The sequence below is a fragment of the Chionomys nivalis genome, chromosome 4, assembly GCF_950005125.1.
Source record: "Chionomys nivalis chromosome 4, mChiNiv1.1, whole genome shotgun sequence".
NCBI classification, from domain to species: Eukaryota; Metazoa; Chordata; class Mammalia; order Rodentia; family Cricetidae; genus Chionomys; species Chionomys nivalis.
In genome coordinates, this window is record NC_080089.1 from 41,210,994 (window position 1) to 41,225,505 (window position 14,512).

Here is a 14,512-nt window from a genome sequence, read left to right on the forward strand (position 1 = left end):
ATTGTATACATAATAAATAAATAAATAAAAAACCCAAAAAACAAAACAAAAGGAAAACAGTGTAGAAAATATGTTGGAAACCTAAAATTTGTTAACAAGAAAGTAAAAGCTTTTTTTTTCTTAAAAATTTTAATTGAGATTTTTTTTTCAGCCTCAGCAAAATTCCTATTACATTTACAGGATGGCCAGGCCCCTACTAGCTTAAGCCACTCCTCCCAAGAAGGCATTCCAGAACCGATGTCCATCTGTATAAAAACGGCCACACGTCTTTGTTCCGACCCGCCGAAAGAAACATCCAGAACACAAGGAGCAAATGGACTTGGATTTTTAATTTTTTAAAGATTATCTTTCTATATATATTAATAAAAAGTGCAAAGAATAGACCTTCATGTTTAAATTATATTCTAAAATAAAATATATATATATTTATATTTATATTTCCATTAACTGCAGGAGACAACTGTAAAGGGCCTGAGAGTCCAGTCCCTCTCTGTCACTACAATAAACATACATTTTAAGGAAGCACCTATGAAAAACAGTAGAGTTCACAATAACATTTGGGGACACAGAGCTTCTGGGCATTCTTGAAAGCAGTTTGTTTGCATTTCGGTCTTACATGGCATAAAAGGAAAAGTCAAATTCATAAACAGAAATGACGATGCATAAGAACTATCGAGCATTCTGGAGTCATGTTCTACCTGCCCTTGGGCTTAAGCTGCAGTGCAGAGAGCCACACTGCGTTAGTGGCATGGCTCCCACCGTGATCAGTACTGCTGATCACCTCTGCTGCTTTCTTATGCATCTATGGCTGCGGGCTGCAGAATCTAGGAGATCTCAACCATCAAACCCAAGCCACAGCTTTAGCAGGTCCACCCACAGCGAAGACTCCTGATTTGGGTTTGGCTTTCTTTTTTGCGTTATTCCTTTCCTTTTCCACAACTGAAAAGAATTTCTACTTTAGGAAGGCATGTTCTCTCTGCTGTGCCTGAAGGCACATCTCTGTAATACCGGTGAGGAAGTGTTTGCCTCCTAACTGTCAACAATGTGCTCCCACTCAATCTGATGATGTCAATATTAAAACACAGACAACTACAGACAAGCATGGTGCGTGACGTGCAGACTCAAAAGTCCAAAGTCTTTTCTTTCCTCCTTCTGCATCTGTTATAAAAATAATTTTATAACAGCTTATTATAAAGTTCTAAATAATTATAAATGTCTACACAGCACCAATTTTACTTCAAAAGCAGCCTCTTTACTCAGCCACCCAAATAAGTCTGTAAATATGCATGCTCAAGCAGCTTTTCTCATTTACTTCTGTAATTCTAAAAGCCCAAGGACTGTATCTGAGATTTTCTTCACTGGAAATGATCCGGCAATTATTCAAACCACCAATTACAATGCCCTAGAATACCTACATCAGTTATTGGATGAGAAGTTCCCTTTACATGCAACTGTAATAAAGGATTAGGCCTGCAGAAGATAAACACTGTTCTGTAATAACAGAAGAAATGGGTCTCAAAGAGTAAAAAAGCGTTTCGTAAAACTTTGTCATATATAAAATATCTTATTGTGACCATTCCACTTATGACCAAAGTGTAAGTGCTCACTCTGCCTTCTGCCGTGGGACGGAAGTGGCTCCAAAGTTCAAAAATAAGAGAGCATCTGTTTCCCAGGCTGACGAAAGCAAAGTCTGCATTACAGCTTCTCCCGCAAACCCCTCCGCACTCACGCGTACACACAGAGCACCCAGTCTTCATCTTCGTGACACTGTCGCCACACTTTTCTTATTTCCAAAAAAAAAAAAAAAAATCTGTCAAGAAAATGCGATTGCAAAATAACTGTCCTTGTCTAGACTGGCCAGATCCCTGCTGCTCATCTTTAGGATTCTGAGATACAGTCTGCAGCAGGGAAGCTGGCCGTACTCATCTTTCTAAACCCTTTGGTTTTCACCTCTAGTGCTGCGGTGAAGCCGGCCTGCGTCCGTAGGCCTGATCAATAGCTTTAGACGTACCGAACCTGAAGTGCATCAAGAGAACAAACACCTGCCCCACAGCGCAGGAAACTTGAAAACACAACTCCCCACCCGTGAAAAAGTCATCAGAGTCCCCTAAGGAGTTTACAAGAAACTAAGTTTGTAGGAGAGGTGGAACCCTATAACAAAGGTGAAAAGCCAGTGGGGAGAAATAGAGACCAAAATCAAACAGCAAACAAACACAGAACCAACCAGGCAACAGGTACATTCTTTGAAATCCTCTGCTGCCTCCCACCAGTAGCCAGTGACTAGAAAACTATCTATACTAAAGAAAGGACTTAAATCTAACTAACAAAGAACGGAAGGCCAAAGAAATAGATTTCAGAGCATGCAAGGAACTGGTGTTAACTACTTGCAAAAGAAATCCGGGCGGTGCGACACTCAAACTTCACTCATCGATTAGGCAAAAACCATCCACACGGGACATAAAATAAAATACAAAACAAAACAACTGTTAATTATGACATCACAAAGTCCCAAGAAAAAGGTGGGAACCACACTTCCCTTTGATTAAAGCCTCTCACTTTTAATGACACTCCAAGGACAAGGGCTTCGGATGCGCAACAAGGGCAGGAGAGCCAGCAGGCTCAGTCTCTCCAATCCCTCCACCTCCTCCTTCACACAGGCCTGGCTGCCTGTCGGCTGACTCTCTGCTACAGAGTATATACCCAGAACTGTCCAGGCTTGTCCTTTATTTCCAGTAGCTTATGAGACAAAGCTGCTAGGAAATAACAACCACTGAGCAGAAGGAAAAGTCGTAATGGAAGTGATGGCTGGTCAATGCACAACGGGCGTTTGGCGGGGCGGCAGCAGAGAGGTTAGAGCCCTCTGCCCATGCTTCCAGGACAACGGCATGTTTCCTTGGGTTAACTCTCACCTACTTCTTTTTAAAAGCCTAACGGAGTTCCTGAGATCAGATTCAGGCTGAAAAATGCTTAAAATACTCAAAAGTATTTAAAATGGGAAATGGGGGGAAGGAGACAAAATTTGAGGGGAAAAAAACCCACTAAGTAAATTACAAACAGAATAAAACAGGTAAGTATGTGCAAGTCAGAGTGAAAAAAATGGAGCCCAGAAAGGAAAAGAGGAGGAGGAAAAGAATGACTGGAGACAGGGACGGAAGGTGCTGGCCCTTCAGGGAAGATCCCATCTCTGGATTTGAACACTGTGCACCACCCCTCTTAGGCACCACTCTGTCTTCCAGCCTAGCAGGAAAGAGCCCAGAGGCTGACAAACCCCAGCAACACAGTAAGAAGTCGGTGATTTCTCTGTCATCTTTCAAGAAAGAGAGAGGGAGAGAGAGAGAAAGACAGAGAGAGAGAGAGAGAGAGAGAGAGAGAGAGAGAGAGAGAGAGCATAAAGACTGGAGATGCAGCAAGGTCTGCTGACTGAGCTGAAGAAATCTGTGGTAGAAAATACCAAAAACAATCCCATTCTAGGGGAAGAAAATATACAAAACCCCTTCAAAAGCCAAACAAAAACCAAAACGAAGCAGAAATGTCCTTCTTCCTAAAGAAAAACACACTGGAAACAAACACCCTGCAGGAAGTCCTTAAGTGAGTTTTTACAAGGCTGGTAGAGGTTATTTTGTTTTTGATTCCACAAAAATTTTATCTCCATCCCTAATGCCGAAAGAGTGCAGAGCTCGGGAGCTGTACTTCATCTCTTCGGGGCCAAAGGGTGCCTCGTGGTCAAAGTAGTACAGAAGCATGCTGCTCGTGGGCAACTGGACTAGAGTCTTGAGTTGTTTCTTCAGTTCGGCTACTGTTTGGTCCAGACGGATGCTCATTTCTTCTACTTGGTCATTAAAATGGACTTCTACCTTTGCGCTGCTCTGGGGCCTTAGGTCCACTTCTGCCAAAGGCTCCAATCTCCCGTATTTTGTAATGAGTTCATGATACCTACGGTATAAAAAGAACAGTGTCACCTTCAACAACTCACTCACAACACACAAGCAAACTACACCTCTGCTTGCACCATCTTTTCTCATCTTCTCCTGTGACTGTCCCGTTCTTCTTACATGCAGAGCTAGCTGCTGAATGACCGCTGTGGCTTCTGCGCTGTGCTGAGGCCAAAGGAAAACTACATGCCTGTGGAGAGAAGCATTTCTCTTGAAGACGAGCCCCATGCCTCTGCTATTTACAAACAGGCTTAGAGGGGCTGAGGATGTCTCTCAGTTAGCAGAGTGATTGCACACCTGTCACCTAGCACCCAGGAGGAAGGGGTAGAAGGATTAGAAGTTCAAGGTCATCCTCAGCTATGTAGCAAGGTCAAGGTCAGCCTTGGCTATATGATACCCTCTCTCAAGCAATTGGGGATGGAAAAAAGTTAGAGAAAAAAAACAACCTAGAGAAGCAGGGGCTGCAAAGGCAACAGGGAAGAGTCCAATCCCTCCCCAGATTGTGCTTTCCTTGGGTGTTATCACTGAGAAGTGAAAATGCCTAACTAAGCACATGTTTCTTGGTAATACAGGGGGATGGTGGCGGAGCAGTTTCTCCAAGTACCAAGAAGCCATAATCTATAGAACAACAATACCATGTATTTCAGCTATTATCCAACTCTTTCAACGAAGTCTTGTTGGAATGTTCTAGCCTGGCCCCAGCTAAATAAAAGAGTGATGAAAGGATCAAGGACTCATTCTTGGAAAAAGAGACCATAAATAAAGATGTTCTGTCATTGGGGCAGAGATAAAAAAGCAAAGCACATTAAGAGAAAAGTGAGTTCCAGCAGTGAAAACAGGGTCCCCAATAGTAAGTTCCTACACAGAAATTCTTGTAGCCACTGCCAGCCTTGAGGGAATGAAGTCTGAGCTGATGGAGGAAGTTGGACAGTTCCCTACATATCAGAGAGGGGGAAAGCTACCATGAGTTTGGCTGTAACTAAGACTTTCTGAGGTTAATCAAGGATCAGAACCTGACAGTCACGTAGCATGATGCTCCAGCTCTCCCACTCTACTTCTGGCTTCTCCTCAGCACGATCAGTGTCATAATAAGGTTAGTAGAACACCAATGACACAGTAAGACATTGTGCTGCGAGATGAAGGGAGAGGCAGGGCGGAGCAGAAATAGCACAGGCCCTGACTTTCAAGTCTGCGTTGTGATTAACACGATGACTTTGCAGCTCACCGAGCCCTCTGGATCTGCTTCCTCATTAGCAAGTGTAGGATGCTGTGTCCTGCCCTTCCTACCTGAAGGATGGCCATAAATAAAACCAGTGAGTAAGGCCCTGTACATTCTAAGTTCATATACAAAAAAATGGCATTATATCTTTGGAGCTTACAATAGTAACACACACACACACACCTCAGAATCTACAACTGAAGTGTCCTTGGGAGGGACTTAGAGACGGTGCTGGTGTGACATGACAGTTGGTAGAACTGTCTCGAGTGCATGAGCCCAGATTAAAACAAACAAAGAAAACAAAACCCAAAACCACACACCATCAGCAGCAACACAAGAATGGGGCATAACCCCAAGGCCAAAACCTTTCCGATGGAGCCCAGAGCTCGGTAGTGTGGGAGATAGAAGATCAAGTCTGATCTTCAGACTGTGGAAACCACTGCAGAGAAAGAAGGTAAAGAGAAAGTCTTCCTCAGTGAAAACACAGAGCCAGGGATGAAGGAGTCAGCCATGGTACAGAGGAACCAAGATGGAGAAAGGCCCAGGGATCAGAAGCTTGCCTGGCTGTCCACTGTCAGGATGTTAACAAAGGCCAACTCATCACAACACAGGAGGGGACACACACACACACAATGACCACAACCACCAGGACTTGAGATTGCAGAAGGCTCCACATTGAAACCTTCCCCATGCCTTCCTGTCACATGCCTTCACACAAGCAGAGACACTGTAACATGCATCAGAAGCTGAAAAATGGCAGCTGAGGCCATATGGTCAAACGAGCTGACCCAACTTAAAGACATGTTTCCCCTCCAGACTACAGAAAAGTAGAAACAAGAGCAACACCCTCAAACTCTGCCTACAAGGGACAGAAGAGGCAACAACAAAGGGGTCAAGGAAAGCTAACACACGACAGGTTTCAGCAACCTGAGAAGTGTCCACTTCCATACAAAAACTACATCAGCCATAGAAACAGAAGCACATATCCCAGGAAAAGGAAGAGAGGGAAGAAACAAGAAGTAAGTTAAAAGGCAGAGGCAGAATGCAATCTGAAGCAAGCACACCCAGAGGAGAGAGGAAAGGACGCACAGGCACTGTGGTCTAGGACGCAGGAAGAGTGGAAGTACAAAATCCAAGAGTTCGAGAAGATGGTGAACAGATGCGGGGTGTGGGGTGGGAGGGAGAGAAGCGGTGGGTGCCACCACTGCCAACCAGACAAGCAGGTTAAAAAGGAATAGCCAAGGCCACTGTCCCTAGCCCAATTCTGTGCAGCAATGATTTTAGTTAGGAGAAAGGACAGAGGGAATAGAGTTGCCATGAATTCTTCTAGTGAAAAAAGGCAATAGCAGGATTAGAGAATAATAATAAACCTGAGCCTGCTTAAATATGAAACTAAAACTTAACAATGGGAACTTCTGTATTTCTAGACTCACTTGACACTGAGGACAAATGAAACGATTTCAAGCATAAACATTACCATAAGCTAAGCTATACCCACACAGAGCAATGTCTCACTGCGCAAATGAGGAAGTGGATTTAGAAATCACATGATCCCTATGTGGGACACTGTACTGTCCTACACATTTCTCAGGATCAACCATGTACAGAAATAACCGACTGCTACCCCCAATTAGTTTTCTTCTAATCTTTCATGTCTTAGAAAACAGCACTGAAAACTATCCAATTACTCTAGCCAAACACTGAAAGCCAGTCTAGCTTCTTCCTGTTGTGTCTCTTTCCTCCAGTGCTTTCATCCAATCAATTAACATGTTTTAATTCTTCTTTCCCCTAAATGTTGTATTAATCTATTGCTTCCTTGTCCGTGTGTCTTATCAATTCAAGTCACTCTTATTAATTGTCTTAACACACATTTTCTTTCAATACATGTCTATATTTGTTGAATCTCTTCCTGGTTGGCCTTCTTAGACTGCAGAGTTTAAAAAAATAAAAACTACATTTCCCACATTCCCTTGCAGATGAGATTTAACTTCCACCACTATCAGTCAGCCTTGAACGAATCTAGCACACACAGCATGGGGACAGTCTGGATAGCAGCTTCTTCATTACCAAACTGAAGTTCAAGCAAGGTTCCTTCCTGGAGTCAACAGCCTGGCGGCATCCTGCTGATCTGAAGGTCAAACTAAGGTGACTAGCTAATCACCAAGGACAGAGCTTGAGATAGGCACCTCCTCCACCAGGTCACTACAGAGGGAACAGTGGTGCCCTTGGAGGCACTTTTGTGGCATTATTCTAGAGGCGAGCCTACGGAGGCGGCTGAGGTCTACTCTTCCAGTTCTTCTAAGGAATCTGTATGGAATTAGTCACGGCATAAAACCCCTTCTTAAGGAGCTATGACCTCCCATGAAACCACAACTAATCCTAACAAATGCTTCAATGAAAAGCGGCTACAAACTGCAGAGATTCCAGTGGCACACTATTCTAGAGAAGCCAAAACAACAGGCCCAGAAAACAAGCTGTAGCCGACAGAGGGCAGGAGTCAGGGGAAAGGTTGAGGAGGGAATATGTTTTAGATGATGGGAATTTTAGATTCTGGTTGTGCTGGAGGTTATATAATGGGACTGTCAAAATTCAGAACTATAAACTAAAAAGGGTGAAAATGTACTCCGTGTCGGTTATATTGCAATAAATTGGATTTTAAAAAAGAAAATGTAGGGCTACAAAAATGCCTCAGTGGCTAAGAGTGCTTGGCAGGCAAGCATGACAGTCTGAACAGAGAGCAGAACCCATGTAAAATACTGTCTAACCTCAGTACTGTGGCGGCGGGGCCCAGGAATTGTTGGGGTTAGCTGGTCACCAACTCCAGGAGAAGCTGGAATCTATTTCAAGAGGAATGGGGTAGAAAGCGACAGTGGAGGACACCCAGTGTCCTCGGGCCTGTACATGCACACACATCACACACCACATACATACACTCATATATACACACATCCCAAATTTCTTAAAATCTAAAATGGATCCAGATATAAGGTAACCATTTAATAGGATCCACCAAGACAAAGGGGAAACGCAGAAGCGAACATCATGACTAGAATGTGAAAGGCAATGAACACTGCCTGCTTTCCACATGGCCAGGCTCTCACTAGGGTTCATACTAACAGCGTCAGCGTACAGCAGCACCGAATCAACTGCTTTGTGACCATCTCTGTACAGAAATTCGGCACAACTGCAGTGGCTTTTGTTAGGAAACCGCTGCCAGCGGTTGCCTGGGAACTACATGCTTCATGGCTGCTAAGCATGTGAATAGAAAGATACACTTTTTGCTGTAAGTTTCCATCAGACTTCATGTGGAAGTATTGTCCTCAAAATGAAAACAGACCAATGTAGAAACTGATACACATAGCCCACAGATCATAAGAATACTGCTGTGAGTATGGAATCTTAAAGCTAAATGAAATACTTACTAGAAAAATAAGAAATTACCAGCCCAACTCATTTTACAAAGCTAGTACAACACTTAAAAACCCAGAAGAGCAGAAAATTATTATAGGCCAATTTTACATTTTAAAATAAATGGGAACATTCCAGATAGCATAAAATTAAATCCTACCTGCTTATAAAGAATATTTCTTAGTCTATAACTAGCTGAACACTGGAATGCAAAAATGGTTCAGCAAAGGAAACACATTGTTAAATCCAGACTAAAGGAAGAAAACGACAATCAAATGCAAAAAGACCATTCTATAAAACCTGGTGCTATTCAATGACCAAAGAAACACCCTAGAAAGTCAAGAATAAAACTATCTCAACTCAGTAAAAGTCCAGTTTCATGTCAGAAGGCTCACACTGAAGGCTGGATACATTCTCCCCAAACAGGAAGGGATCACTGGATGGCCTTCCACACTGCCTTTCCGTCTGGATGGTTTACGGACTGACGTCAGAGACTCCATCATGCATGTGGCACAAGTATTCTCCATGTGAGCCACATTCCAGCCTGTCTGTCATTTTAATATCACACCAGAAAGAAATGAGCAGCACAGAAATTATTTGAGGAGATAACTGTGTGCAGGGAACTCCCCAAGGAAGTAAATATGAACTACTACGTATGCCGTTAGGAAAGCCAGACGACCAGCATGCAAAACCTTCACTGGCCTTCCTAAAATGGAAAAGGGGATCTCATTTTAAAGAGCAACAAAAATTAAGAAAGTACCTAGAAAGGAACTTAACAATGCTGTGTAAGACATTTGTGAGAGAAACGGAAAGCACCTGTGAAGGACACAGAACGTTCTACATTCCACAGAGAGAGGGCAGTCAGCAGAGGCAGGATGCTAATTCTCCCCACATATATCAACAAACTCACTGTGCTCTGTAGTTTCTGCAGGGTGAAACTTACAGTTCTAAAGGCTTCATGGGACACAAACAGCCCTACAATAACTAAAATAATTTGAAAAACACTGGTGAGGGAGGGGTTTACCTTTGCACACACAAGACCAGCACAGGCTTCAAGCCAGTCAAACTGCATCAAGGTGGGAGAGGAACTAACGAAATGTCACCCCTAGCTGAGGAGCTACTGGCAGCTCATAGCCACTGGAGAAGGGAGTACCAGTTCAGTGGATGACCCCACACCTATGCATACTGCCAGTACCAACTGGACTTAATGGTAAAAAACAAAGAATAGAATAAATGAAGTTGGGAGGGAGATAAAGTGGGGAAAGTTGGAGGGGGATGGGGATCCTGTTCCCAACAAAATACAACTGAAAAGACCAGGCGGAAATGCTACAGACCATAGGAAGATACTTCATTTCCACAGAAATATAAACCCTACTTTATATTTTGGTGGTGGTTTTAAAAAGAGATATCAAAGATACACATCAAGTTATTGGCACAAGGGGCTGGAGAAATGACTCAACAGTTAGGAGCACTTACTACTAATTTTGCAGAGGACTTGAGTTCAGTTCCAGTGCCTACATCAGACAGCTCACAACCACCCAGAACAGGGGGATTTGACAAACTCTTCTGGCTTCTGTGGGCACCTGCATTCATGTGTGCATACACCCGCCCCCCCCCACACACACACAAATAAAACCTTTAAAAAAATCTTTCTCTGGTTGCTTCCTGGAATAGGATGAGAGGAGAGGCAGAAAGAACCCCATTTTCTTTTCTGCAATATTATTTCTTCTTAATTAAAAATAAACCAAAGATAATGAGAAATATTAACCTCATCAGTTCTGAATGGTGGAAGTTTGGTGTTTTATTACTCTTAGTATTTTTCAATATTATTTTTAATTAAAAAAAAACATGAAAAAGATAACTGGCTACTTCTTCTGGCCAAAGCTAAAGTTCACAGAGCAAAGCCAATGTCTGCAAGACCAGGGAACTTGGGAGGCTCATTCTCCCTCTCCTTTGCAGGTATATTAGAATGCTCATCTCTAACTGCTATCAAGATAGGAAGGCAGCTACCTCCTGCTAGGCTGGGAAAGAGGCAAGAAGTCAAAACCAAGTCCTGGGTAATTGGAATGACAAAGCCTGCAAGCTCCAGGGAAAGCTAACATTTCAGAGGGGCTCCAAGGAACGGGGAGGAGAAAGCCCCTTTGTCTCTCATCAGACTCCCAGCCCAAGGTGAGCAGTGCTGTGTCACCCTCTTGACAGAGGATGATGGAGCTTGGCAACACAGAGAACCCCAGGAGACCTGCGTCCAGGGGAGGAATGTTCTTCACAACAGCAGGCCCTCTGTGTGGAAGGAATATGAGGTAAGGGACACAGTGTGCTAGGATTCCTCCAGCCTGGGAGACAAAACGGGCCTTCATCAGGGTGGTGTCCAAATACAGCCCACTGCCCTGTCTCACAATCACAGGCAGATACAATCAGCTCGGCTAAGAAAAGCCATTAGCCTCTAGCAGGAAAACACCCTCCATACTTCACAGAGCATACCACTGGCGACAACTAAGTAAGCACTCTAGGAATTGGCCGCCTAATCCTTGACATGGTAAAGAAGCCTTCCCGGGACACAGCTTGGGGGTGGGAAGCTTTGGAAGGGCTGCAGAGCAAAGGCTAGCTTAAGAAAGCCCCCCTCTGGCTCTGCTGCAGGCTCTGATGGCAGCACTGCTCTGTGCAGCAGCTAACAGTTAACTGTTAGCACTTACAACTCATGGATGAGATATGAAATTTTAAAGTCTAAAAAAAGGCACCCCAAATCACTTACTTCCCCCTACTGTGCTCAAAATAAGAAGTACTGCACCCCCAAAGATACATGGCATGCTGACATTCAAAAGGAAGCTGCCGCCTTTTGTCCTTTTTCTCTCTCTCTAAAATTAAACAGTGGGCTACATATTAGTTCAGGACTAAAACAGCAATTTAATTCCCATCTCTCAGAGGAGATGGAGAGAGGAAACAAACACAAGATAAAGGGAAAATGGTAAGCAGAAGCAATGTGACAGAATCTGATAAAGGGCAAAATAAAAATAATACCCACGTGCAGAGACTCCTGCCGCCCTGAACGATGTTTATATCCCCTGGAGGAGTCGCCACTATAAATATCTGGAAACAAGTAGGGCCATGCAATGTGTTTTCCAGGACGGAAACTCAGCCAAACGTGGGCATCTCTAAAAAGACCTGCGGTGTCCAGCACACGGCCTCTTTTACTACAGTCTCCATTACTAATTCAGTCTCCAGGTCTCTCTGCCCCTCCCTGAAACCAGAACCCAAGCCCACCTTTTGAACGGACCCATACACACCAACTTCCAGCAATTTCCTACTCACAGTAAGGAAAACAACAGCTAAGTCCGAGCCACCCACCCTGCCCCCCTACCCCACCAGGGCCAGCACTGCCCCGGTTCCACCTTTCACTAGGTATGTGAGAACACCATCCAGAATCTTCTGCTCACCTTCATTAGGTTAATGCAAACATTTTCTAGGAAAGGATGGTCTTTTCCCTGACCTAATCCTCCTCACCCGCTCCGAGTGCAGTGATGCTACTAATTCCTGCAGTGTTCTAGGTCCTGGGGAGAAAGGCACTGGACAGGACCCGCTGCTCCTGCCTAGCTGACAGTGCAGCGTGTAGGAGGGATGGAGGGATTAACTACAAACTGACAAACAATATAATGTAAATCAGGTGTTGGTGAGAAAATCAATGTAAGTGAAGGGAATTACAGGGGCAAAGGTGTGCTGTTTTAGCTAGGGCGTGCAAAGACAGACTCTCAAGTAAGGTGAAAGGAAGAGGAAAAAGCCACACAGGTAGCCTGCTTGGTGGGAGAACACGTGTGCCAGAGCCTGAGGAAAGAGGGTTACTAGATGCGCTGGTAGTCAGAAAGCAAGTTGCTGCTTCTGTCGTTTGAAATATACATACACTTGAGTTTCTGTCAACTGGTGGGTTCATGGACTGGTTACCAGGATGCTGTAATGTAACAGTACAGGTGAGACCTGTGAAAGTTTAGATGCAAGAACATGGCAGACAGAAATTACAAACCATCTAAGGCTAGTTCGTGAAAGTCTTACTTAAAAACACAAGAACCCAGATGGTCTAGATCAGTAGTTCTCAATCTGGGTTGCAACCCTTTTGGCAAAGCTCTGTCTCCAAAAATATTTAAATTACGTTCATAATAGCAGCAAAATGGCTGTTATGAAGTAGCACTGAGAACAATTGTATGGCTGGGGCTCACCACAGCATGAGGAACTGTGTTAAAGGGCTGAAGCATTAGGAAGACTGAGAACCACTGGTCTAGATGAAGGCTAAGGAGAACGAAATTGTGTGTGACTCCACAGCTCTTGCAAGAGCTTAGGGCAGGAACAGAGGAGCGAGGAGTGGGCAGAGGGGCGGATGTAGGGGAGGAGGATCGGGTGTGGAGGGAACACATCAAAATCTGACACGCTCTGCTTCATCATCCAAGTGATAAATCAAGCAGATAACTGGATACACTAGTCTGTAGTTGAGGGACAGGCCACTGTGGCAGGTACCGCAACACAGGTGGCATTCAGAGACACAGGACTGGTGAATGGTATGAAACGGATGAGTGCAGAAAAGAAGAATCTAAGGAGGAAAGGCCTGGGAAAACTCAGTCTCTAGAGGTCAGGACCCAGCAAGGAAAGCTAGTGCCAGCTTGGCCCTAAAGCAAGTCTCTCCAGACACTGTTGTTTGCCCGTGCACCCCCCCCCCCCCCGTTCTGGCCCAGTGCCACTTGGTTTGCAGCAAATATTCAGTAAATAAATTAAACTTTCCCCTGAACCCTGCGGCTAGGATCTAGAGTCAATTCCTAGAAGCTCTCCTAGTGAGGCAGAAGAATCCAGTAATTGAAACATGACCAGCCAGGAGAGGACATCTCTCCAGCCACCTGTAGCACACACTCGGTTTACTGTGAAACAGTATACCACTGCTCCACGAGCCACTGGGAGACGAGGCACAGAGGAAGGCTCTAAAAGAACGGGCCTATTGACCAGCAAACACCAGGATGCTCAAGGGCCAAGACTCTGAGAACAGAGGCTTTTCTTCTTTGGTTGTTTCACAACGTAAATAAACACGCCTTCTCTGTCTGATGGCTCAGTTTCGTGCTACCCAGTTATTCACCATAAGCACCATAGCAAGGAGGCCCCACCCAGCAAGAGAGGGCAGGGAAAAGGGTAACTGCACCTGTAGGCAATTACTGCACTCTTACAAGACACGCTCACAACACTGATGTATGGTTCCCTTCAGTGCCCTAAACATTTTATTCTGGGGTAGGAAAACAGACTCAGTAAATCTCTGGGTTGTCCATAGTGAGTTTCATTGGTAAGATGATCGATCACAACCAAACAGATGTGAAGAAAGCTACCGAGTCACCAGGTTAGCTCTGCTACCTAAGGGACCCTCAGCTCAGCATCCCGGCCCTTCATGTGTCACTCAGAGACAACCTGGGTCTCTTTCCTTGCTGATGTTTAAGTTGAGTAGAGTGACGTATGCCTAATTAACACGAGGCAGGAAAACCAGAGAGAGGTTTTCAGGGAACTGAAACTACGAGAGACTGTAGACAAAAGTACAAAGTACAGGAAGCCATGTTACTAGAGGAGACTGTAGAGGAAGTCAGGACAGGAAACCGTGTTACTAGAGGAGACTGTAGAGGAAGTGGGTACAGGAAACCGTGTTACTAGAGGAGACTGTAGAGGAAGTCAGGACAGGAAGCCATGTTACTAGAGGATACTGTAGAGGAAGTCAGTACAGGAAACCGTGTTACTAGAGGAGACTGTAGAGGAAGTCGGTACAGGAAACTGAGCTGGACGCTGACTTAAGAGTAGCACTCTCCCCAACACACCAACAGATTTAGTCACAGGAAGAGAAATGTTTTCTCCAAAACAAATGGACACACCTTCCAGGAGAGCAAAGCCCTTGTGACTCAGTACAAACAGTGGATTACCTCAGGAGCCACGCTTCCAT

The 14,512-nt window shown here is 44.5% G+C and overlaps 1 protein-coding gene across 3 annotated transcripts in view; it reads right to left on the bottom strand.

Annotated features, from left to right (window-relative positions):
• Positions 1–314: 314 nt before the first annotated feature.
• Positions 315–14,512, bottom strand: part of Tbcel (tubulin folding cofactor E like) — a 59,311-nt gene continuing 45,113 nt past the window's right edge. For all 3 annotated transcript variants that reach the window (XM_057768035.1, XM_057768037.1, XM_057768034.1), the window contains exon 8: positions 315–3,933. In XM_057768035.1, the coding sequence (XP_057624018.1) occupies positions 3,615–3,933 (319 nt within the window). In that variant the 3' untranslated portion in view covers positions 315–3,614. The remainder of the gene's footprint in view (positions 3,934–14,512) is intronic.